Genomic DNA, 26,615 nt, shown 5'->3' with positions numbered 1-26,615 from the left:
CTGTGCCATTGCACAACCTGACAGTAATGTATCTGCAGTGGGTTTGATAGGGTTGTTGATTAATACTTTAATACTTTGCCAGATGCCGAGATTTATTGCTTTCAAAACTCACTTTTGGTCCCATACACAATCTCTGGAATTTCAAAATGGCTGCAGGTTTCGCCAGCACTGCAGACACCTACAGCAAAGCTACGGCAACAGACAATAAATTGGCCTTTACTCCACACATTTTCAAAAGAAACAACAAAAAAATCAAATAATAAAGCAGTGTTATTATTGCAGCATTTTGCATTGTGATACAGTATTAGGCCTGGGTCGATTTCCGGTTTTGCCAGTACGGTGTACGAGCTTAAACCGGTTTGATTTCCTGGCAACCATCTAAACCGAGATGTTTCATTATGCCAGGAACTGGTCAATTAAAACACTAATTAAAAGGCAGCCTCAGCAGCCTATGATACAGGGTTAAATCCAACTTGTATTGCATTAGTAATGAGCAACATGACAACGTGATTCATCTAATGTTTATTAGTTATAGTTACTTTGTTTATAAACTGACATACACACACAATCCGACGCTCGCATTGGCCCCCCGCGGTACGTGGGTATTAACGTTACTGACAGGTTCTGGCTAACGGAACGTTACGTGTTATTACTCACCGGCTGTGTTGTGTTTACTAAGGTGAAGTCAGACTTGCTCAGTCAAGCCAGCCTGACAGAATGAAACGAAGGCTCATAAGGGAGTCACTGAGAGCCGTACCGCTTAGGCGATCGCAGCAACATGAACGTAGATTAGATCAAATTTCACTAGCGGAGGGGGGAGATGGCACAGAACACAGTGAGTTTTGGGGTGAAGATGAAAATATAACGCTAAACAGGACAGTGATACAGTGTAGGAAGGCGTGCAGCAATCCCCACTCACCTGGTTAAAGATATGGTGCTCTTCAAAACTGTGGAAAAGGAGTCTTAAATCCATGCTTCTGATGATCGACCAATAATCCACCAGGTTAAAAGTATTTCTCTAAACTTGGCATCATCCAACAAACTGAGAAAAACAAGGTTCAAATTTTGATCTCAGGGCCATAACTTCGCGCTGACGGACATGTGGTCAAGTATGATCGTTCATTCATTACACTATATCTCACAGACGGTCATTTAATAAAGAAAACTCCTTCTTCTTCTTTAGTTATTGGTGGTTGGCAATCCAGCTTAGAGGTGCATTATCGCCACCAAGTGGACTGGAGTTGCACTACAGTCATTTATCCCTAAACTGGGAAGCACTGCTCAAAGTACAACACCTAATGGCAAAATTCGGTATACCGGTTAGATTCAGTGTGAAGAGCAATATCGAACCGGTTTAAAAACTTTCACACCGACCCATGCCTATACAGTATTACCGTGATATGTTAGAGCAGTGATCCAAAACAAGAGCTAATTAGCTAGCTTACTGTGGAAATGTGACTTTATGGTTTGTCAAAACAGGCCACCGTAACTCAAGCAGACAGGAGGGGTGGGGCCAGTGCACAGGCCTATCAATGTTGTTGCACTTCATACTAGTCATCAGTGGAAGAAGTCCATGGCCCTTTAAAGCCCCCCTCCAGTCAGTGTTAGTACCTGTTTAACAGTTCATGTTCATGCTATGGGCACGTGGTTAATAGTCGTTAATAGACCTAATCTGATTATGTGATATGCTATTTGTATAAGATATACTGGCCGGTGCATATTAGCAATAATATTGCACAATTCAAAAGCAGATACAAAAAAGCATTCATAGACAATTGCAAAATTGAAGAACTATAGAAATTTGCACTCAGTGAATGTTTTGATTTCTTTTAAAATTTTGGTTGTTTTGTTTTTTATCTTTATTTATTTATTTATTTATTGTTCCCCGTTTAGGTTTTAAGATATGTTTATTTTAAATGTTATGATAATAAGAGACAGGACTAGATAATCTTTTGCTTCCTTCCACCGCTTCTCGAACTCATTCTTGTTTGACTTAATTATATATAATATATTAGTTATATTTTGGTTATATTTTGTTTTTATTGTGATTTTATATGTTTGATCTGTTTGAGAAAAATATCCAAATCAAATCATATTTTAGCAAACCAACATCCCCCCCCCCCCCCCCTTTTTTTTTTTTTTACTTTGAGCACAAGAGTTGTCAAAAGATATTTGGCAAACACTGCGGCTAATCAACATTGTCAGGAAATGACAATGGGGAAGGGGGCCTTTACCAGAACAATCATGCTCCAGATGACTTAAAGTAGGCAATTCATATGGCCTGTTGAGGATGATCAAGCACAAGGATGTTGTGTGACAGGAACATATGTCCTATGGATAAAGTGTTTTGGTCGTTTTTGGTGGGTGGGGAGTCCCTTTTGTCCGGCGCCGTGAGAACAAACAGCCCTCTGTGGCAGGTCGGCTAACGTCACGGCCATGCCAGCAGCTCCCACACATCAATAGTGAGGGCTGACTCCGCGGGCCAGCCACAGTCCTAGTTAGAGGAAATGCGGGCGGCGGCGGCCCTTTGCGTCAAAAGCCCGGGGGCCCTCATTCAGATGGCAGAGATGCCATACTATTTCCAGCACCCTATGGGAAAATCTATGGTAGAAAAGGCGTTAATTGAGGAGGTGCTCCATGCGTGTTTGGCAGCATGGCACAAGAAGGGTTGGTGCCGGGGGAGTTCTGAAAGGGCCCAATGTGTAGAGCGGCAAACCGTTTGACCTCCACTGACCCACTTGGCTGCAACAAAAGGTTTTGTTTATTTGACCTCGATGTTGATTGTTTGTTTGGTGTGTGTGGAAACACTTGAGCAGGCGTGTGTGTGTGTACAGTATGTGTGTAAACAGAATATGAGAGGTGGTGGGGTGAACGTTTACCATGGGGCATTGTGAAAGCATTTGTTTGGATAATACGGATGATTGGTACAGGCTGTTCATGGGCAGAATGATCAACAGAGGCATCTCCTAATCCCCACTGAGGTTCCTAAACTGGGGGGACAGAGGAACGAGACGGGGAGGGGGGGTCCACATAACACCCCACTACATTGTGTTATGCAGGTCGCAGATTTCAGGTGGAAACCGCTCGGCAATGTGAGCGACAATGCGGCGCACAATGACCGGTAAAAATGTCAAGTAAGGAGGTTTGACAAGATGCACATGTCTACACACAACACAGCTAACCCTCATCCTCACCAGGTGGCTCAGTGCCAGTGCTTAGCAGCACTGTTGTTTCACAGCAAGAAGGTTGTGGTTTCCAATCTCCATGTGCAGTTTGCCCGGTCCTTTCTGCGTGCAGTTTGCCCGGTCCCTTCTGCGTGCAGTTTGCCCGGTCCTTTCTGCGTGCAGTTTGCCCGGTCCTTTCTGCGTGCAGTTTGCCCGGTCCCTTCTGCGTGCAGTTTGCCCGGTCCTTTCTGCGTGCAGTTTGCCCGGTCCTTTCTGCGTGCAGTTTGCCCGGTCCTTTCTGCGTGCAGTTTGCCCGGTCCTTTCTGCGTGCAGTTTGCCCGGTCCTTTCTGCGTGCAGTTTGCCCGGTCCTTTCTGCATGCAGTTTGCCCGGTCCTTTCTGCGTGCAGTTTGCCCGGTCCCTTCTGCGTGCAGTTTGCCCGGTCCTTTCTGCGTGCAGTTTGCCCGGTCCTTTCTGCGTGCAGTTTGCCCGGTCCTTTCTGCGTGCAGTTTGCCCGGTCCTTTCTGCATGCAGTTTGCCCGGTCCTTTCTGCGTGCAGTTTGCCCGGTCCTTTCTGCGTGCAGTTTGCCCGGTCCTTTCTGCGTGCAGTTTGCCCGGTCCTTTCTGCGTGCAGTTTGCCCGGTCCTTTCTGCGTGCAGTTTGCCCGGTCCTTTCTGCGTGCAGTTTGCCCGGTCCTTTCTGCGTGCAGTTTGCCCGGTCCTTTCTGCGTGCAGTTTGCCCGGTCCTTTCTGCGTGCAGTTTGCCCGGTCCTTTCTGCGTGCAGTTTGCCCGGTCCTTTCTGCGTGCAGTTTGCCCGGTCCTTTCTGCGTGCAGTTTGCCCGGTCCTTTCTGCGTGCAGTTTGCCCGGTCCTTTCTGCGTGCAGTTTGCCCGGTCCTTTCTGCGTGCAGTTTGCCCGGTCCTTTCTGCGTGCAGTTTGCCCGGTCCTTTCTGCGTGCAGTTTGCCCGGTCCTTTCTGCGTGCAGTTTGCCCGGTCCCTTCTGCGTGCAGTTTGCCCGGTCCTTTCTGCGTGCAGTTTGCCCGGTCCTTTCTGCGTGCAGTTTGCCCGGTCCTTTCTGCGTGCAGTTTGCCCGGTCCTTTCTGCGTGCAGTTTGCCCGGTCCTTTCTGCGTGCAGTTTGCCCGGTCCTTTCTGCGTGCAGTTTGCCCGGTCCTTTCTGCGTGCAGTTTGCCCGGTCCTTTCTGCGTGCAGTTTGCCCGGTCCTTTCTGCGTGCAGTTTGCCCGGTCCTTTCTGCGTGCAGTTTGCCCGGTCCTTTCTGCGTGCAGTTTGCCCGGTCCTTTCTGCGTGCAGTTTGCCCGGTCCTTTCTGCGTGCAGTTTGCCCGGTCCTTTCTGCGTGCAGTTTGCCCGGTCCCTTCTGCGTGCAGTTTGCCCGGTCCCTTCTGCGTGCAGTTTGCCCGGTCCTTTCTGCGTGCAGTTTGCCCGGTCCTTTCTGCGTGCAGTTTGCCCGGTCCTTTCTGCGTGCAGTTTGCCCGGTCCTTTCTGCATGCAGTTTGCCCGGTCCTTTCTGCGTGCAGTTTGCCCGGTCCTTTCTGCGTGCAGTTTGCCCGGTCCTTTCTGCGTGCAGTTTGCCCGGTCCTTTCTGCGTGCAGTTTGCCCGGTCCTTTCTGCGTGCAGTTTGCCCGGTCCTTTCTGCGTGCAGTTTGCCCGGTCCTTTCTGCGTGCAGTTTGCCCGGTCCCTTCTGCGTGCAGTTTGCCCGGTCCTTTCTGCGTGCAGTTTGCCCGGTCCTTTCTGCGTGCAGTTTGCCCGGTCCTTTCTGCGTGCAGTTTGCCCGGTCCTTTCTGCGTGCAGTTTGCCCGGTCCTTTCTGCGTGCAGTTTGCCCGGTCCTTTCTGCGTGCAGTTTGCCCGGTCCTTTCTGCGTGCAGTTTGCCCGGTCCTTTCTGCGTGCAGTTTGCCCGGTCCTTTCTGCGTGCAGTTTGCCCGGTCCTTTCTGCGTGCAGTTTGCCCGGTCCTTTCTGCGTGCAGTTTGCCCGGTCCTTTCTGCGTGCAGTTTGCCCGGTCCTTTCTGCGTGCAGTTTGCCCGGTCCTTTCTGCGTGCAGTTTGCCCGGTCCTTTCTGCGTGCAGTTTGCCCGGTCCTTTCTGCGTGCAGTTTGCCCGGTCCTTTCTGCGTGCAGTTTGCCCGGTCCTTTCTGCGTGCAGTTTGCCCGGTCCTTTCTGCGTGCAGTTTGCCCGGTCCTTTCTGCGTGCAGTTTGCCCGGTCCTTTCTGCGTGCAGTTTGCCCGGTCCCTTCTGCGTGCAGTTTGCCCGGTCCTTTCTGCGTGCAGTTTGCCCGGTCCTTTCTGCGTGCAGTTTGCCCGGTCCTTTCTGCGTGCAGTTTGCCCGGTCCTTTCTGCGTGCAGTTTGCCCGGTCCCTTCTGCGTGCAGTTTGCCCGGTCCTTTCTGCGTGCAGTTTGCCCGGTCCTTTCTGCGTGCAGTTTGCCCGGTCCTTTCTGCGTGCAGTTTGCCCGGTCCCTTCTGCGTGCAGTTTGCCCGGTCCTTTCTGCGTGCAGTTTGCCCGGTCCTTTCTGCGTGCAGTTTGCCCGGTCCTTTCTGCGTGCAGTTTGCCCGGTCCTTTCTGCGTGCAGTTTGCCCGGTCCCTTCTGCGTGCAGTTTGCCCGGTCCTTTCTGCGTGCAGTTTGCCCGGTCCTTTCTGCGTGCAGTTTGCCCGGTCCCTTCTGCGTGCAGTTTGCCCGGTCCTTTCTGCGTGCAGTTTGCCCGGTCCTTTCTGCGTGCAGTTTGCCCGGTCCTTTCTGCGTGCAGTTTGCCCGGTCCTTTCTGCGTGCAGTTTGCCCGGTCCCTTCTGCGTGCAGTTTGCCCGGTCCTTTCTGCGTGCAGTTTGCCCGGTCCCTTCTGCGTGCAGTTTGCCCGGGCCTTTCTGCGTGCACTTTGCCCGGTCCCTTCTGCGTGCAGTTTGCCCGGTCCTTTCTGCGTGCAGTTTGCCCGGTCCCTTCTGCGTGCAGTTTGCCCGGTCCTTTCTGCGTGCAGTTTGCCCGGTCCTTTCTGCGTGCAGTTTGCCCGGTCCTTTCTGCGTGCAGTTTGCCCGGTCCCTTCTGCGTGCAGTTTGCCCGGTCCCTTCTGCGTGCAGTTTGCCCGGTCCTTTCTGCGTGCAGTTTGCCCGGTCCCTTCTGCGTGCAGTTTGCCCGGTCCCTTCTGCGTGCAGTTTGCCCGGTCCCTTCTGCGTGCAGTTTGCCCGGTCCTTTCTGCGTGCAGTTTGCCCGGTCCCTTCTGCGTGCAGTTTGCCCGGTCCTTTCTGCGTGCAGTTTGCCCAGTCCCTTCTGCTTGGAGTTTGCATGGGTTTTCTCTTCATGGGTTTGTGTAGTATTGTAATGTAATGTAGTAAAATGTCTAGTATGTAACCTATGTTGTGTGTAGATATATGATATGATGTCATATATGACTGTGATGATAATATGTGAAGCCCTTTGAGACATAAGGGGCTATAAATTGAACTGAACTAACCTTGGCCCTTGACTTGACAGAGGTCCAAGTTAGATTGAAACATTGTGAGTTCCTGTCAAAATAACCTTTGGTTTAACTAACCCTAAGCCTAACCCCTATTCTTATGACTTTTTAACAAGAAGACCGTCCAAAAGGTAATCGTTGCTAATGTCCAGAACTCAAATTAGTCTTCACAAGTATAGTAATAAAAGTCCACACACCTACACATAGTACACATACACAAACGCACACCACACACACCACTGAAGCACCAGCCTGTCTGGCCCGGCCACACCCTTTTATCTCACTGCCGTCCCATAGGGCGGTGTCGAGTTACCTCCCGCGCTGAAACCCTGCCCAGTACCAGAGATCCCATTGGCTATCTCAGCAAGTCACTACAACTCCATCACCTCCTCATTGGTCACTGGGGATGCCAGGACATCTGTGATAGGTCAGGGATGCACTCCACTGGTTTCAGGGCTATTGATAACTGGCAACAGGCTTGGCACGGTGCCAGGTGGCTCTCTTCAGAGGAGATATTGATCAGAGAGGATGACCCATTGACACACAGCAGGTTTAGATCTTGCTGAGTGCAGACATCAAACGTCTTGTTGAGTTGTTCATTAAAAAAAATCGTTGTATATTTTTCTTTCTTTTTATAGTAACTCAAGCTAGAGGTCTGCTTTAACTTGAAGTGAACTTTCACAGCCCTCAATGCACATTTAAAACAACAACACAGATATAAAATGTCACGTTGACATGCTGTCAATTATTGTACCAATTGCTGAGTTTGTCACTTTGAGGTAAAAAAAAAAAAGAGTCTACACTTACTTAAAACTTGAAAGCAGCAGCGGGATGCCCGTATTCCAATGAATGATTGTGGCTTTAAAGTGATGAGAGATGTTGTTTGTGTTTTCCTTGCTGTGTAGTAGGATTATACTTGTGTTTGTGTAGAAGCAGTTGTGTTATTGGGTTGTTTTTGAGAAATAAACTGATTGCACTTAGCATGTTGACTGTGTTTACTTTATGTAGGGATGTTGTTTTATGTCTTCTTCCTATCAGTGTTTTCAACAGCACTACAGACATGCAATCCTTCATGGGCTGGAAAACACAAGACATATCTCAGAATCAGTAGAAGGAAAGACTTGGAATCACGATGGATAGTTATAATTCAGATGTTGCACAATACTGTTCATTTCGTGTCATACATGTTAGTTTATGAATCCATCAGAATGGCTTGTATTGAGTGAGCAGGTAGGAGTTCAGTGCCTTGTTCACAGATGTGGGGATCGAACCTGTGACCTTTACGTTATAGGACGGTCACTCTGTGTGGCTGTGTGTGTGTGTACACATGCATTGCCCCTGTGGTTTGCGACAGTTGCGTGATGTATGGGTTATGGCTGAACTTTGTGTCTCCACCCTCTCAGATGTGTGGTGGCAGAGACAATCAATTTCCATCAGCATCAGACACAGAACTGCTACAGCTTCCCTCTTTCTGCAGAACACACACACACACACACACACACACACACACACACACTGGAAGTAAAGTAAGAGCTGTCTGTGTCAGCAAATCCCTGCTGCTAGAGTTGTGTTACAGGGGATTGTTTTTGCTCTGTTGCCATGTTGCACATAATACGCGCCTGTGTGTGTGTGTGTGTGTGTGTGTGTGTGTGTGTGTGTGTGTGTGTGTGAGAACGTGCGTGCGTGCGTGCACACACACATGTGTGGTTCTCTCTCCACAGCTCTATTCCTCTAAGTCTTGCCAGCCACTGGCTTACAGACTTTTTTATTTATTTTTTATGTTTTACATTTTAAGCTTTTAGCTAATGCTACATTATTATCCAATGCGTACAACAGCTTAAATCTGTAGTTGGCCAATGTAAGAAGCAACCGATGCTGTATGTACTCAGTGGGGGATGAAGTACCCGAATGCCACACTTGGGTACAACACTGTCACCTGCCGATTGATTTGAATTGTGGAGACATCACAAACTTGTTAATTGTTTATTTCTGTTGTCATTTTCAGCCGTAATGCTAACGTTAAAGATATAAACCCTAGTTAAACACAGTGGTCCAACCTATCTGATGTTTGGCTGTGCTTATTTTATGTGTTGATAAACAAATCTCCCCACCACCAGTGACATCTCACCGCTGGTCGGACTAGCTGCTGGTTTTGGGTGAACTCAAGCTGTAATTGTTTTTATTCTGTTGCTCAACAGGTAAATTAGTGGAAGTGTTGTTAATTAATGAGATATGAAGGCATCAAACATGCATTTTACACTGAACCATTTTCTCTTTATCTCAGTTGTTCCGTGCCCCCTTTGCTCCGCTATGTACGTGACGCAGGCGTTGTTGTAAACAAACAAGTGATTTGGTCTATAGTACAGATATCTTACCAGAAAGGACATTGGTAGAGGTTAAACTAGGCTATTATGGCTATTATAGAATATGACTTTTCTGATATTAAATCCACCTAAGTATTGAAAGTACAAGTACATGCAGCTGTTAAGAAAAAACAAAGTAAAAGTTGAATTTTATAGCGGTTGGCGAACAATGTGATTGTGATTGTGAATTACCGCCAACAACAGGAATGGAGTGTGGATCGTGATTGATGTAACTTGCAAGCTAGGAGCAGTCATTTGCCAAACCTGTTTGCTTGCAGGCTACCGAATTCCTTACGATTTTATTTGTAGTAACGAGTAACGAAGATGCTTAGGGCAAATGTATTGGAGTAAAAGTAGACACTTTCTGTAGGCCTAGTGGAGTAAAAGTGAAAGTTGACTGAAATAATACTCAAGTAAAGTACAGATACTCCCAAAAAGTACTGTGATTACTCTGATTACTTTATTACCAGGGATGTATACCATTGTAAGGTATATTATACCGCAATATCAAGCAATTGTATATATTGAGACAGTTAATGTTGGAAGAGGGAGACACAGGAGATACAGTTCTAAGATTATTTACATGTGGCTTCAGCACGTAACAGGATGTGAGTTGCCAGAACGGCATGAACTGTATAAACAGCGGTGCCTCAGGAGGTCCCTGAAGATCATCAAAGACACAAACCATCCCCACAACAGCCTGTTCTCCCTGTTACCCTCAGGGAGGAGATACAGGGTTCCAAAAGCACGCACAAATCGCTTGAGGAACAGTTTCTTCCCGCAGGCCACGAGACTCCTTAACATACACAAATAGTGTAGTAGCCGTACTGTACCGTACTGTAGCTGCTACCATTACGTATGTCTAATGTTTAATTGTATGTTTAATAAGGCACATGCTATTTGCACCTGTATGTCAAATACGTCGAATTTAAAATGTTTAAGCACGTCTAAAGTATGCACATGTATGTTTAATAAGGTACATGCTATTTGCACCTGTATGTCAAATACGTCAAATTTAAAATGTTTAAGCACGTCTAAAGTACGGTATGCACATGACATGTGCACCTATGTGCAGTGAATATGCCACTGTCTCTGACTTGTCTTATCACTATACTGCCTTATTGTTGTTGTGTCTCTTGCTGTTTTTGCACTCATATGCCCTGTTGTATTTGTACTATGTCGTAAACGGAGTCCACAGCACAAGAATTTCACACGTGATACTTGTACCATGGAGTGACAATAAAAATCTTGAATCTTGAATCTTGAATCTTGAAGCAGAACTCTCTATCAAACTGTTTCTGGATGTGTGAGTCTTTAAACATGAATAATGGATCCACATCCTACACACAAACAAACATGGCCACTGATAATCACAGCCTCATTCATGTGTTAACCACGCATTGAGCCCATCCTCATCACACAGCCGTCCACGCAGGTATGGTTGTATTCACACAAACGCACTTCTTCAATGCCCACCCACTGCACTTCAATGGTTTTGTATCACAAACCTCATTGTGCAATGTATTTGTGTAAAGCTGAAGTGTGTGTGTGTGTGTGTGTGTGTGTGTGTGTGTGTGTGTGTGTGTGTGTGTGTGTGTGTGTGTGTGTGTGTGTGTGTGTGCTTGCGTGCGTGCGTGCGTGGGTGGCAGGCAGGCAGGCAGGCAGGCAGGCAGGCATTGAGTCGTAGGTGTACTCAAAAACTTGTATGTTTGTACGTCTATTGTGCATGATTCCCCACAGCCGTTTGAGTTGAGAAAGCTCCGTTGTGAATCCTGGATTATTGCACTTAACACCAATGAGCATAAATGTGCACAGTTTGACATACTATTATTACGGATTTTTTTATTTTGAACTGAAAACAAAATGTTGTAGCCCCTAACTAAACTCCTCTCCTTTCCCTCTCTTTTTCTCTCCTCCTCCTCCAGTGGACGTGAGCACAGCGGCGCTGCCCACGCAGGTGCCCCCCACCGCCACAGCCATCCTCCCTATGGACCTGCGCGTCGTGGACCACCCCCACCACCACCCCCACCAGCAGCAGCCCCACCAGCAGCCCCAGCACCACCACCACCACCACCACCACCAGCAGCCCCCCTTCGGGCTGCTTCCCCCGGCCCACCCTGCGCCCCCCTCCTCCACCGCCTCCCCCACATCCTCGGAGCTGGGCCATGGTGCCGGGCAGATGCCGGGTGAGTGGCCACGCTCTCGGTTCGCGGGTCGATCGGACCCTGCCCGGGTGTACGCCGCAGGATTGTTGCCGTATCAGAGATAAAGCTGAGATTGAAAGCCTCTTGCAGTAGATTGTAGAGTGTACCTTATTCAAAGAGAGCTACAGACAAAGAGGACTACACTCATCTCAGAGGTATAACCCATTTTCAAGGGTTGTGCAGCCCAGTCATTTATTAAAAAAGGTCTCTTCACCTCATATCATTTGGACATACCTGCAGGGTATATTTTCTTTTAACCAACTTTACATGGAACAGTACATCTTTTAGCTATCTGCACTCTGCACCCTTTCCAGTTTAAAACCCCATTCCGTAGTTTTACTATTTGGGGAAATTGCACCCCCACCTAAATGCTAGACTTCCCTGTTTGTACATTCAGATATCAGCCTACTTTGCTTACCTGTCTGCAGTGTTTATAACTGGTTCGCTGGAAGAAAAAAATAACTCCCAAATGTCTCGTCTTGTTTCCCAAAACATGCAAAAGTATACCAATGATTTCTAACCCTCAACACTTTGAGTGGCAATTAAGCTCTTGCACTCTCCTGCAGGCCACCACCAGCAGCCGAATTCACACACAATCCTTGGCGACGTATTAGTAGTCCGGCTGTAGTCCGTCAGGTGGGCGGATCTCACTTCATCCCCCCTGCGAGTGTGGGATTGTATGTGATTGGGCCCTAACCCTAACTCTCCTGCAGGCCACCACCAGGAGCAGCAGCTGCAGCAGGAGTTGCTGACCCTCAAACACAAGCAGCAGCTCCAGAGACAGCTACTGATCGCCGAGTTCCAGAGGCAGCACGAGCAGCTGTCCCGCCAGCATGAAGTCCAGCTCCAGGAACATGTCAAGGTGGGGTGGAGGTGGAGGTGGAGGTGGGGGCATTTGGGATGTTTAGGTATCTCTTCTTTGGGGGGTGGGGTCGCTCAGTCAAACTCACTCACTCATTCATGGATGTTTAGTGAGTTTAGTGAATAGGGGCCATAATGGATAGGTAGGTGGTGGAGAGTGGGGATTGGAGGTGTGGCTACGGGGAGTGGGTAGGGGGATGTGGAGGCTGGGGGCATGGTCCCATAAAGCCACAGCACTCTGCCGTGGGCTAACCGCCTTAAAGGTTTGCACTTGTTTCTGTATTGTCTGTTGATCTTCTTGTGTCTCCTTGTCTCTCTTCTCAACTGTCCTCCATGTCTCCTTGTTGATATTGTTTGACTGTGTGTGTGTGTGTGTGTGTGTGTGTGTGTGTGTGTGTGTGTGTGTGTGTGTGGAGGGGAGGGGAGGTCCTTCCTTGGATACAGTTAGGACTGTGCTCAGCAGAAATGCACCTTGAAGGACAAGATACACTTAGATGATGTGTGTATGCTGGTGTAACTGGAGCTGGTGGCAGTATTATGCTGCTCTGCCATCTCCATGGGAACCACTGGGAAACATTCTGTGTGTGTGTGTCATGTGTATGTGACCCACCCTGCTAAAAAGCCTCACTGGTGTTGCCACGACTGCATACAGTAGTCCACCAATAAGCAAGCAGCATTCGATGCTAAAAATAACTCTAGTGTGCGCATTCTCCAATCAGAGTGGCTGCTTGGGTCCCCGGGCTCGCATGGCACTCCTGATTGGACTTGTGGTCGGTGATGTCATCTTATAGAATGGCGAACTTCCTGATCATTGATAATTTACAAATCCCCTTTCTGCGCAGCGTGTCACCCCCCCTGATGAAGCAGCGTCACTCCACATCTGGCATTGTTTATGCTTAGCTTCATTGGATTTGAGACATTCAACAGCTGACAATAAGGGACAGCTAAACATTATTTTTCCTTTTCAGGCTGATTATAGTAAGTTGGTTACATTTGTAAATTGAAGTCAAACACATCTGTATTATTTTGAGATATGATAACAGTAACAGTCTTCAAAAATCTCCAATGGGGATTGGGAATTTAAGAAAAGGAAGAAAGGGAAATGTGGAGACGGAGCGATTTGAAGTGGGAAGCTGTCCCCAGCAGCTTTGTAACTTGATAACGAAAGGGAGTGAGAGATAAAGTGGATAGTAACCATAATCTCTCTTGCCTCCTCTTTCCATCACACCCTCATCCGCTATCTCTTGTCGCATCCTTTGTCCTGCCCATCCATCTGTCTGTGGAGCATAGGCCATTCACAAATACTGCATTTTGGTAGTCATCCACTACTCCCAAAAAGTAGTCAACTAGTCAAATAGTCACAGGAGATGTATCATATTTTTTCACTCAATAAAAATGATCAATTCTCGTCAAAAACTTCTCAAAAACATCCAGTAAAGGGTTAACTAATGTATGCGGGATCAACGTGGGGTTATGTGAAATAGCAGAGTCCTGGAGATACGACTGTTTGACTGCAGGAACAACATAAGACGCGAGTCTTTCCCTCTCTAAATACATGTAATTCTGTTTATTTGACATGGCATCATGTAGAAAATGATTGTTCAAACAAATCTCCCCCCCCCCTCTACCAGCACCAACAGGACTTGCTGGCACTGAAGCACCAACAGGAGCTCTTGGAGCACCAGAGGAAGATGGACCGGCACCGCCATGAGCAGGAGATGGAGAAGCAGCAGCGGGAACACAAACTCCTGCAGCTCAAGAACAAGGAGAGAGGACAGGAGAGTAAGTGGCCGCCAATTAATCATAATAACATTGATGCTTCAAAGAAAATTACCAACACTTCATCAGTCAAAGAATGTCCCATGCAGCTGTGGTCAACAACAAAAATATACAATAGTGTTAGTTCTGGGCTATAATTACATATTATCTGTTATTATCACCTTTCAATAGAATCACATTGTGATTAATTAAATATATTGATTGGGAAACACAATTGTGTTGATCAAAAAGCAAAAAGTTATATAAAAACAAGAAATGAAATCTAACACAAATTAGGGAATATTATTTAACAACTGCAGAGTTTTAATGTACTTCATATTGCCATGCACTTCCATGAGATTAACCTCAATTTGATTATTCAACATAGGATTTTGCACAATAGAAGATATGGTTATATATTGATTTCACTAGATATAGTATTCCTGCAGAATAATGGACAGGCTAAGTTACTTATGGGCCTTCGTTGACTGTAAGATATATATTATAGTAGCTGTTGAAACAACCAAAAGAAAGGAATGGCCAGGCCCTTTCAGAGCCTCTCTCACAACACCTGTCCTCCTGGCTCTGCAGTCACAGCAGGTGACAGAGAGACCGGGCCCTTTCAGAGCCTCTCTCACAGCACCTGTCCTCCTGGCTCTGCAGTCACAGCAGGTGACAGAGAGACCGGGCCCTTTCAGAGCCTCTCTCACAGCATCAGTCCTCCTGGCTCTGCAGTCACAGCAGGTGACAGAGAGACCGGGCCCTTTCAGAGCCTCTCTCACAGCACCTGTCCTCCTGGCTCTGCAGTCAGGACAGCCTGACCTCACACAAATGACCACAGGGAACTTCAGTCTGAGCCAATCGAGGCAAGGTGAGACGGGTACAGTCTGTTCAGGTAGCACTTATCCTCACATCACAAACACAATTAAAGCCATGCAACAAAAGGGGGGCAATTTACGCTCACTTTTAGCATTTATTCTTGTTTTATTTGAACACTTATCATTAGGAGTAGAGGTGCACTGCTACATAGTATCGGGATTGGTGCTTACACTTGGATTGTCAAAGGAAACTATCTCATATTGATACTTTAATGAGTGTTGCTGCAATAAAATAACTTTCTGACAGGAGGAGACATGTCTGCAGTGTGGCAATTCTTTGAGGTTAGTGAAACAAACTGCCAGCTGGTGGTAAGGTCTCTCTGGCAGAGGTGAGAGTGGAGATGATGAATGGCCAAAATAATACTGTAAGTGAGGATTGTTGCCTTTTGTGAAAAATAACTTGCCATAGTTGAAGAAGCTATATTCTCTAGCCGCTTCTGCAGCTTTTTATTTTATTTTATTATGCCTCCGCCGGCGATAGAAAGGACTGAGGCATTATGGTTGTCCGTACGTACGACCGTCCGTCCGATGTTCGTTAACGCGATATCTGATGCCTTGACACAATTTCATGAAATTTCCCTCAAACATTGACTTGCACTCAAGGATGAACTGATTCGATTTTGGTGGTCAAAGGTCAAAGTGCAAGGTTCTCACAAACCCCATTTCCAAGCTCTTTGACGCAATATCTCAGGAATGCCTTGACAGAATTTCTTCCAATTTGCTTCAAACCTCCACACCTTGACCAAATTTGTGTGGTCGTTCTAGTTTTATTTATTATTATAATTTTCTTTTATTGGAATGTTTATACAATGGGCAGTGCCTAATTTGATCAACTGAAACAATAAAAGCAATTGCTGCTCCCTGTAATTGGTTTATAATACGCTGACACCAGGCAGCATGATAGAGTAGTACTTGGATCAGTACCGATGTACTTAATACAAGACTTTAATTGGTTCTGATGGGTATGGCGTTGGTGCACGTCACCAATCCGGGATTGAATTGGACAATTTCAGTAACTGAGTGGGAATTAGTTAGTAGGTCCATCAAAAATGCATCACAGCTTCTTATTAATCATATGAGGCATTGCTCTGGGCAGGTAGGCGAGGAAGGGGTTAAGAATCCGTTAAGCGTTTTGGCGCAAATCCTTCTCAGGATAGTTGTGGTGGAGCAACACCTACAAACTATTCTCCCCCCCGCCCGCCAGTACGGCACCATTACAGGTCTAATGCTCGACCATCCTCGGTAAGGTGAGCCCACTGCCTGACTACTATGGAAAGAGCATGGGCGTGTAAACAGAGGAAGCTTTGTTAAGTGCTGTAGTAAATTGCCTGGAAGGCAGTCTCATAAAAGCCAATTTGCTTCAGTGGCAAGGCAGACATATTGGGATCTCAGCACTTCCAGCCTCACCATGATTTAGAGTGCCTATATTAGCAGTTGTCACAAGCACATATTTGCCACTTCCTCTCCCTAGCATGACATTTCACCTGTCATCTGCTTATGTGCTCTTTCTCTTTCTCTCTCCGCATCACGTTCTAAGAAAAACACTCTTCCACTCCTTTTTCCCCTTTATTCTCCAAACACATATTCAATTGTTTTATCGCTCCTCTCCCGCTCTCTTCTCTCTGTCTCACTGTCTCTCTTGGTCTCTCTCCCTCTCCCTCCTGGACTATGTGTTTGTGACGGTGAAAGGAGAGTGGTAATTGAGGAGAGACAGAGAGCTGTGAGCGAACGTCATGATGTGTGTCTTTAAGAAAAAAAACACGGTTGCTAAGTGAAGCTCATGGAACTGCTGGCCTCTCTGTGGAATTCCAGTGAAACTCTGCCTGGCTGTCTGAAGCAACATTATGCACTCTGCCATGGAGGAGAGGAGACCCATGATCTGTTGAAGAGTGGACATTGTTATAATCTTCATCTCAGGCTGATTGATTGTCCAGAAGAGGTAGAGCTCCAGAGATGCAGTAGTGTGTGGAAAACAACAACAATATCACTTACCTCAGGTTGATTTGCGCTTCATGTAGCCCTCTCTCCCCCCCTCTCTCTCTCTCTCCTCTGTCTCTCCCTCTCTCTCTCCTCTGTCTCTCTCTCCTCTGTCTCTCTCTCCTCTGTCTCTCCCTCTCTCTCTCCTCTGTCTCTCCCTCTCTCTCTCCTCTGTCTCTCCCTCTCTCTCTCTCTCTCTCTCTCTCTCTCTCTTCTCTTTCAATTTCAATTCAATTCAAAAGGGCTTTATTGGCATAATAAGGTGCATCTTACATTGCCAAAGCATACATTAGCAACACTTAGCAATTACAAAGAAACAAAAACAGAAAACAAGACATTTTGTTACCCAGTAACATAAATCACAAAATCTGAAGATATTCAAAGAGGAAGAGAAAATAAAATTAAAGGGAATGTGATAAGATAGAATATAATATAATACTATTGTTGACCAGAATCTATTCAGAATAATAACAAAACAGTAATAAACGGGCAATTAAACAGTGATAGTGCAAATAGTGAGCATTTACAGTATATTAACAAAAAATTCACTGAATCTGTAAATAACCGTTGTTATTTTGAAATCTTCAGAAGAGAGGGTAAAAAAAAAGAAGAAATTGAATAAAATATTGGTGTTGACCAAAAACCTATTTGGAACAACACATTTAGACAAGCAAACCAATAAACTGGATGCTAGTGCAAATAATACAGTATGTTAAAGTCGAACTGAACCCGTTCGTCGCGTGTGTCGGAGTCCGTTTCAGACTAAAAACATAACTTGTCTGAGATGACAGGTTGAGAGGCGGGTCATATTAGCATGTCGATGATTTTATTTGACAATTCTGGGGACTGGATTGGGCTTTGGCCAATCCTGGCGTGTTCCGCCTCCAAATCGAGTGGGATTCAGCGTGTTGTGGCGCTCTCCTCGGGAAGAGCCTGCTGACGCGAGGTTAGTGGCTGAGTGGAGCTCAGCGAGCCGCAGGCAGCCAGCTGCCTTTGTGTTGCCGAGCGGAGAGTGCAGCCCGTCGGCCTGGAATCTCCGAGGTGCGACCCCTGACAACCAGGCTCTCTGAGGCGCGCGCCTTTATCGCTATTGCAGTAAATAATATTCCTGGAATGAGAGTTTTAACGTGCCAGTTACATTTCTTTGCATTCTTAGACATTACCGTTTGATTTAGTTTGCATAATTGGCCAAGTTAGTAGTTAGTTTATGGGCTAGAAATTCTGCCAGATGACAGGCACTAGGCGGTGCCATTTTCCCCTTCATTTGGAAGAGAAAATTATCCTGAAATGAAGATTTGATTGACAGCTGCATGTCGTGATATGATTGGTTGAAATGGGGTAGAAATTTGATAGTACTAGGTGACGTCAGCAAACTGTAGATTACTGTTATGAATTAAATCTTGAAAAATGAACTTTTGATGTGAAAAAGTGTGAAAAACTAAATAATTTCTTTTTTGGCATACATTATTAAATAGTTGCACTGAATACCCAGGTATTTGAACTAAAAGAAAAGAAAAGTCATTTTTGGCTTCAGCTCGACTTTAAGTGTTCTGTGTTTCAGCCAGATGTGGATGCTCTCCTGTCCACTGGCTGTCCCTCAGCTCATGGCAGCTCCACTGTCTCCCCCCTCTCTGTCTCTCTTCCTCTCTCTCTCTCTTCCTCTTTCTATCTCTCTCTCTCTGTCTGTCTGTTAGGTGCTGTTGCCAGTACAGAGGTAAAGATGCGACTTCAGGAGTTTGTCCTGAACAAGAAGAAAGCGCTGGCTCAGCGAAACCTAAACCACTGCCTGCCCAGCGACCCACGCTACTGGTATGGGTGAGTGTCACAGTGCTCTTCTCCAAAACCAAGCCTGGCCTGGAGTGTGACTTGTTGTGTACAAAATATACATTATACTACTACTACTACTATACATTATAAAGTACAAATACAAGTTTATTCCCAAATGTAGACACAATATACATGGGATAAAATATAGTTAAATTAATTGTTATTTGATGTCCCATCTTGCTCAGATCTTAACGGAGCACACTTGAATTGATCAGGTGTGTGTCTGAGAGAGAATAATCCAGCCATTTGGGAAGAAATAACTTCAAGCTTTTACATGTATTCGTTAACCATATAGGGAGGCCCGATACTACTATATTGTAGTATGGGACATTTAGATTTAAACCTGCAAGCAAGAAATCATAACATTCCAAGCTTACAAAACCGCAACTGGTATTATTATTTTATTTGACCTTGTAGCCGTTGCCTTTTCCGATCTAAGCTGTGCCAACAATAGTAGTCATTTTAATCTTAAAACACTTCTCCTCAATTAGTGTCATGTTTAGAAATTTGCCACAGTGGGGAAAATCCCAAACATAAAAGTTAGTTGCTGATCATTTTGACTCACAAACACAGCCATCCCTGTGGCATTGTGAAGCCCTAGCGCGTGTCTGTTAATCCGCATTCATTGATGTGCTTTTGTGTGCGGTGACTCCCTGCATGTGTGAGAAACTCTCAACGTCAACATTCCCCTCTATAGCTTTTCTGCCAGTTTGAAGTCTTTACCAGTTGCCTTTTGAGTTGAACTACAGACAGATTGTTGAAGGAATGAGCCTTCTCTCTGTCTTTGTTTGTTGCCAGTGATTGACAAGTGGCTCTCTTTGTGTTTGAAGTGAGCAGAGAGGGGAAGAGAATGGCACCTCTCCCCCGCTTTCAATATTTTGAAGAGCTTTTAAGCGGGCAAACTTTTCTGTCGAGACAGGCGGCGATAACACAACAGCGCCAGCCGTGAGGAAGATGGGATGGAGAGCTCTCACTGCAAACGCCTCACTTTCAATATGGTTCTTTTTTCTTCTCTTTCTTTGGGCTCCCCTGTCTTGTCTGTCTCTGTCAGTTTCCTCTTCCTCTGTGCCTTCCAGAAAGACAGCTAGTCGCCAGCCTCTTTGCTGTCTGGAGGTGATGAGAACAGTTAAGGACAGGAGGGCGAAGGAATCACACCAACCCCTCTCTCTCTCTCCTTCGCTCTCGCTCTCGCTCTCTTTCTCTCCTCCTCTGCGTCTAAATCTTTCGGTCTCTCTCTCCCTCCCTCCTGCCCACCTTGTCACCCACGCTCAGCTGCCTCTTTTCACGTGTTGATCTGGGGGAGGGAGATAGAAGCCTACTCTGTCACCACCTCTTTGTGGGGGTGCATACATGCGTGTGTATGGGATGGAAGGTCTATAGCTAGGTGTAGCCTACGGTGGTGCTCCATAACTATTTGGACTGACAGCAACACATTGTTTAATGTTTTGGCTCCATACTCGTGTTACTTCTGAGGTGAAATGACTCAATTGATGATGAAGTTGAAGCAGTGGCTGTCAGCTGTGTCATATGCCAGCATCACTGGTGGTGGACCTGTTCATTTCAAAGCCCCCGACCCCTGTTTCAAAGCCCCGAACCCCGGAACTGTTAGAGCCAGTCCCTGACGGCAAAGATCTAGCGAATGGGATGGAGGGGTACGGTGGCGTAGTCGGTAGCGCTGTCGCCTCACAGTCAGAAGATCCTGAGTTCGATTCTCGCCTGGGACACTGTGGGCGCTGTGGTTGTGTTCCCCCCCATATCTTCAGTGCCTACTGCCCAGGTGGGGTATCTCGTCGTAAGGGCCTTTCTCTCTGTGTGGAGTTTGCATGTTCTCCCCGTGCTCCCCCAGGGGGTTCCTCCGTATATAACCCCCCCACTAAAAACATGCAGAAGATCAGATCGTCATCGTCATCCGACCAGTGACGACAACATCCGAAGTTGGTCCCCGGGCGCTGTACGAGAAAGCAACCACTGCTCCTGGCCTGCCCCCCGGAGGAAAGGACATGCTTGGATGGGTTAAATGCAGAGGACACTTTTCACCAGCCACCGTCAGCATGAGTGTGTTGTGGCCGCATGCATGTATTGTGGTGTTCGTGTGAAAATAAAAGACGGGCTTGTCCGTTACGAGAGAGAGTAAGACGGGCTTGTCCGTTACGAGAGTAGTCATTGTTGCATACTGTGCTGATTTGTTTGATGTGTTTCTTTGTAGGAAAACGCAGCACAGCTCTCTGGACCAGAGCTCCCCTCCCCAAACTGCTTTGTCAGCCTACAACCACCCCATCCTGGGCATGTACGACTCCAGAGACGATTTCCCTCTCCGCAAGACAGGTACACCACCCGCGCACTGACACCCCTATCCCTCCACCTGCACTTGCCAGCTGAGATCTTACCCTCATCACCTGCCCCAAAAAGAACCCTCATCTCATTTGCTCTGCATCAGCAATTAATATGGTGTTTAATAATATAAATATAAATAAGGTTATTTGTTTCATGTCACAAAGTTTTCCTGAGTCCTTGTAATGTAAATTAGGGTGGATATAAAAGTCTAGTCTAGGACATTAGCAACCATAAAACCAGGAAGGATTGTGTTAAATCCACTTACATTTACACAACAGATTGGGGGGGATCACTTTTAAAATGGCAAGAAAAATGCTTCTGTAATTTACCCCCGAGGGAGAGCATTGAAATCCACTGATATAGTGGATTAGGTAATATGTAATATAAGTGGATTAGTATAATGGAGTAGGTAACCAGAGTGTTTCATTATCTGCCCTAAAGAAATCACCCCATAGTAAATTATTTGCAAAGGCACTAGAGCTACCGCATTTCTTTTCCAGGTTACACAGTTCTTTTTTTGGTAAAACATTTGAATCAAAATAGCTGCACTTAAAGATTGTCCAGTTTCCGTTTCTCTTCTTTTACACTCTCACACACACACACACACACACACACACACACACACACACACACACACACACACACACTATGCAAGTGTAAAAAAAAAAGAAATGACTGCCCCAAATAGTATTCTAGGGAGCATGTACTGTAGAAACCGCAGTGGCTGTCTTTTTGTCTGTCTGTGTGTAAAGTACGGCCAGGCTGTGATTATTCACTTAACGTTAGCAGCTGCTTTGGCAGTGTCACTGCCTGCTTTCACAGCTGGAGACTTTGGTCTGTGTACTCTGCATTCAGGCCACCTGCGGCCAGCTGCAGGCAGGGAGCATTTATCCTGGCACACCACCTCAGACAGCAACATGGAACGCCCGGGAGCAGGCCTACCACTCAACTTTTGGGGGACACACATAAATCAGACAACATTGAACGCCCGGGAGCAGGCCTACCACTCAACTTTTAGGGGACACACATAAATCAGACAACATTGAACACCCCGGAGCAGGCCTACCACTCAACTTTTAGGGGACACACATAAATCAGACAACATTGAACGCCCGGGAGCAGGCCTACCACTCAACTTTTAGGGGACACACATAAATCAGACAACATTGAATGCCCGGGAGCAGGCCTACCACTCAACTTTTAGGGGACACACATAAATCAGACAACATTGAATGCCCGGGAGCAGGCCTACCACTCAACTTTTAGGGGACACACATAAATCAGACAACATTGAATGCCCGGGAGCAGGCCTACCACTCAACTTTTAGGGGACACACATAAATCAGACAACATTGAATGCCCGGGAGCAGGCCTACCACTCAACTTTTAAGGGACACACATACGGTAAATCAGATAACATGGAATTACCGGGAGCAGGCCTACCACTCAACTTTTAGGGGACACACATAAATCAGACATCATGGAATCCCCGGGAGTAGGCCTACCACTCAACTTTTAGGGGACACACATAAATCAGACAACATTGAACGCCCCGGAGCAGGCCTACCACTCAACTTTTAGGGGACACACATAAATCAGACAACATTGAACGCCCAGGAGCAGGCCTACCACTCAACTTTTAGGGGACACACATTAATCAGACAACATGGAACACCCCGGAGCAGGCCTACCACTCAACCTTTAGGGGACACACATAAATCAGACAACATTGAATGCCCGGGAGCAGGCCTACCACTCAACTTTTAGGGGACACACATAAATCAGACAACATTGAACGCCCAGCAGCAGGCCTACCACTCAACTTTTAGGGGACACACATACGGTAAATCAGATAACATGGAATTACCGGGAGCAGGCCTACCACTCAACTTTTAGGGGACACACATAAATCAGACAACATTGAATGCCCGGGATCAGGCCTGCCACTCAACTTTTAGGGGACACACATAAATCAGACATCATGGAATTCCCGGGAGTAGGCCTACCACTCAACTTTTAGGGGACACACATAAATCAGACATCATGGAATTCCCGGGAGTAGGCCTACCACTCAACTTTTAGGGGACACACATAAATCAGACAACATTGAACGCCCGGGAGCAGGCCTACCACTCAGCTTTTAGGGGACACACATAAATCAGACAACATGGAACACCCCGGAGCAGGCCTACCACTCAACTTTTAGGGGACACACATAAATCAGACAACATTGAACGCCCCGGAGCAGGCCTACCACTCAACTTTTAGGGGACACACATAAATCAGACAACATTGAACGCCCGGGAGCAGGCCTACCACTCAGCTTTTAGGGGACACACATAAATCAGACAACATGGAATGCCCCGGAGCAGGCCTACCACTCAACTTTTAGGGGACACACATAAATCAGACAACATTGAATGCCCGGGAGCAGGACTACCACTCAACTTTTAGGGGACACACATAAATCAGACAACATTGAACGCCCGGGAGCAGGCCTACCACTCAACTTTTAGGGGACACACATGAATCAGACAACATTGAACGCCCGGGATCAGGCCTACCACTCAACTTTTAGGGGACACACATGAATCAGACAACATGGAACGCCCGGAAGCAGGGGGGCACAAATCAGAATCAGGAATGTGTGTGGGTGCCGAGACACATTCACAGCTTACAGAGTGTCACAGTACACACTGGCACATGGTGCAAGAACAGGAGCTCTAGTACCCTGCAAAGGGCCAATACGCTAGGCAGTAGGAGTGGTGGGGACTCGTGTCACATGACTTGGACTTGAGTCACTGTTTTATTGACTTGAGACTAGACTTTGAAGAAAGGTTTCTAAAGTCTTGACAAAAGATCTAGTGTTTGTCTAAATGACTTGTATTGAAAGTTATCAGATTTGCTCCACCAGATGACGGAATTTAAATTCTGTCTTCTGAATTTCTGTGGAATGATTATAGTGAATTTAGTGTACTGTAGTTGAAACTGATTATACAAAACAGACTTCATGCACTTACCAACTTGTTATCCTATTAAATGATATGAAAACTTGAAAAGTCCTAGATTTTTCATTTTGTTTAAGATATTAAGTTGATACTGGACTCTTGACTTGCTGTTTAGAATTTAGAATTGAGACTTGTTGACATTAATGATGGACTTGACTTGGTAATGTACATTTGGGCTTGGGACTTGACTTGAGACTGACAGCAGAGTTGACTTGGTCACACCGCTAGACTAAACATCACTCTACATCAGGGGTGCCCAATACGTCGATCGCGATCGACCGGTCGATCGCGAAGGTAGTGTGGTCGATCGCATGGCATTGAGGAAGGGATTATTTTATTTTTTTTACTGTTTTTCCACTGTTTTTCCACTGTTTCCACTGTTTCCACTGTTTTTCCACTGTTCCACTGTTTTCCACTGTAAACTCAGTGTATATATATATAAATAAATATGTTTGGTAGATCACTTTGACTTGGTCATTTTAAAAGTAGCTCCCAAGCTGAAAAAGTGTGGGCACCCCTGCTCTACATGTACAAAGACAAAGTATTGGCGGGAGAATTAAGCCGTTAGGTTAGTGCTGAGGAGAATTTGAATTATTATATCTTTTTTTGAGACGTGTGGAAATTCTGGTGAGGAGGGGATGGGGGATACCCCACATGCACGCGCGCGCGCACACACACACACACACACACACACACACACACACACACACACACACACACACACACACACACACACACACACACACACACACACAGTGGATGTTGATGGACCATTCTGCCAGCAGTGAGACATAGGTCAGATTAGGGCAGACAGAGAGATAAACAGTCCACAGGAAGAAGTGAATGTGACCACAGCTGCATGACTGCTGCCGTCACCAATGACGTTTTTTGCCAGTAATGACCCATTTTGGGGGTTTACGTACATGTAAATTCTAAATGTATGTTAATAAGCCTTTTTCTGTCCAGTGGGGGCCAGGCAGTATTTCAACAGTGCTTCCTTGTCCCAGTCTGAGAGCCTTTTTGTGATAATGGCTCTTAGCAAACAGAGGGTCACTTTGAACGCTGCAGCAGGAAGTCTGTTCGGCCTGCATGACAGACGCACACTGTCTCAATGACTCTATCTCTCTCTCTCTCTCTCTCTCTCTCTCACACACACACACACACCCCCCACACACACACACACTTTCTCCCACACACATAGTAGGCACGCACAAGTTTGTCACAGTCAGCGCGATCCTAAATGTCATTCCCATCAACAGGTAGCCAGCAATTATCAAGAGAACCTCTCCCACTGTCCCGCCGTGACTCATTCCCAAAACAATTACTGCTCATTTTAGTACAGTCCACAGCACAAGCTGTCCTCCTCCTCATAACATTTCAAACCTACAGGATTTAGTACAGTCCACAGCACAAGCTGTCCTCCTCCTCATAACATTTCAAACCTACAGGATTTAGTACAGTCCACAGCACAAGGTGTCCTCCTCATAACATTTAAAACCTACAGGATTGAGTACAGTCCACAGCACAAGGTGTCCTCCTCATAACATTTAAAACCTACAGGATTTAGTACAGTCCACAGCACAAGGTGTCCTCCTCATAACATCTAAAACATGCAGGATTTAGTACAGTCCACAGCACAAGGTGTCCTCCTCATAACATTTAAAACCTACAGGATTTAGTACAGTCCACAGCACAAGGTGTCCTCCTCATAACATTTAAAACCTACAGGATTTAGTACAGTCCACAGCACAAGGTGTCCTCCTCATAACATTTAAAACCTGCAGGATTTAGTACAGTCCACAGCACAAGGTGTCCTCCTCATAACATTTAAAACCTACAGGATTTAGTACAGTCCACAGCACAAGGTGTCCTCCTCATAACATTTAAAACCTGCAGGATTTAGTACAGTCCACAGCACAAGGTGTCCTCCTCATAACATTTAAAACCTACAGGATTTAGTACAGTCCACAGCACAAGGTGTCCTCCTCATAACATTTAAAACCTGCAGGATTTAGTACAGTCCACAGCACAAGGTGTCCTCCTCATAACATCTAAAACATGCAGGATTTAGTACAGTCCACAGCACAAGGTGTCCTCCTCATAACATTTAAAACCTACAGGATTTAGTACAGTCCACAGCACAAGGTGTCCTCCTCCTCATAACATTTAAAACATGCAGGATTTTAGTACAGTCCACAGCACAAGGTGGCCTCCTTCTCATAACATTTAAAACCTACAGGATTTAGTACAGTCCACAGCACAAGGTGTCCTCCTCATAACATTTAAAACCTACAGGATTTAGTACAGTCCACAGCACAAGGTGTCCTCCTCATAACATTTAAAACCTACAGGATTTAGTACAGTCCACAGCACAAGGTGTCCTCCTCATAACATTTAAAACCTACAGGATTTAGTACAGTCCACAGCACAAGGTGTCCTCCTCATAACATTTAAAACCTACAGGATTTAGTACAGTCCACAGCACAAGGTGTCCTCCTCATAACATTTAAAACCTACAGGATTTAGTACAGTCCACAGCACAAGGTGTCCTCCTCATAACATTTAAAACCTACAGGATTTAGTACAGTCCACAGCACAAGGTGTCCTCCTCCTCATAACATTTAAAACCTGCAGGATTTAGTACAGTCCACAGCACAAGGTGTCCTCCTCCTCATAACATTTAAAACATGCAGGATTTTAGTACAGTCCACAGCACAAGGTGTCCTCCTCCTCATAACATTTAAAACCTACAGGATTTAGTACAGTCCACAGCACAAGGTG

At 46.2% G+C, this 26,615-nt stretch overlaps 1 protein-coding gene across 1 annotated transcript in view; it reads left to right on the top strand.

The window, feature by feature from the left end:
• Positions 1-26,615, top strand: part of LOC310778945 (histone deacetylase 4-like) — a gene marked incomplete at both ends in the record, with an annotated part of 250,667 nt that overhangs the window by 108,788 nt on the left and 115,264 nt on the right. The window contains 5 exons of the mRNA XM_083639417.1: positions 10,913-11,155; positions 11,905-12,053; positions 13,684-13,834; positions 18,360-18,480; positions 20,699-20,817. Coding sequence (XP_083495543.1) covers positions 10,913-11,155; positions 11,905-12,053; positions 13,684-13,834; positions 18,360-18,480; positions 20,699-20,817 — 783 coding nt within the window. The remainder of the gene's footprint in view (positions 1-10,912; positions 11,156-11,904; positions 12,054-13,683; positions 13,835-18,359; positions 18,481-20,698; positions 20,818-26,615) is intronic.

The sequence above is a fragment of the Poromitra crassiceps genome (genome assembly GCF_964638095.1).
Source record: "Poromitra crassiceps genome assembly, chromosome: 6".
In the NCBI taxonomy this organism is placed as follows: Eukaryota; Metazoa; Chordata; class Actinopteri; order Beryciformes; family Melamphaidae; genus Poromitra; species Poromitra crassiceps.
The sequence above is the reverse complement of the archived record's forward strand: the minus strand, read 5'-3'. Positions and strand labels throughout refer to the sequence as shown.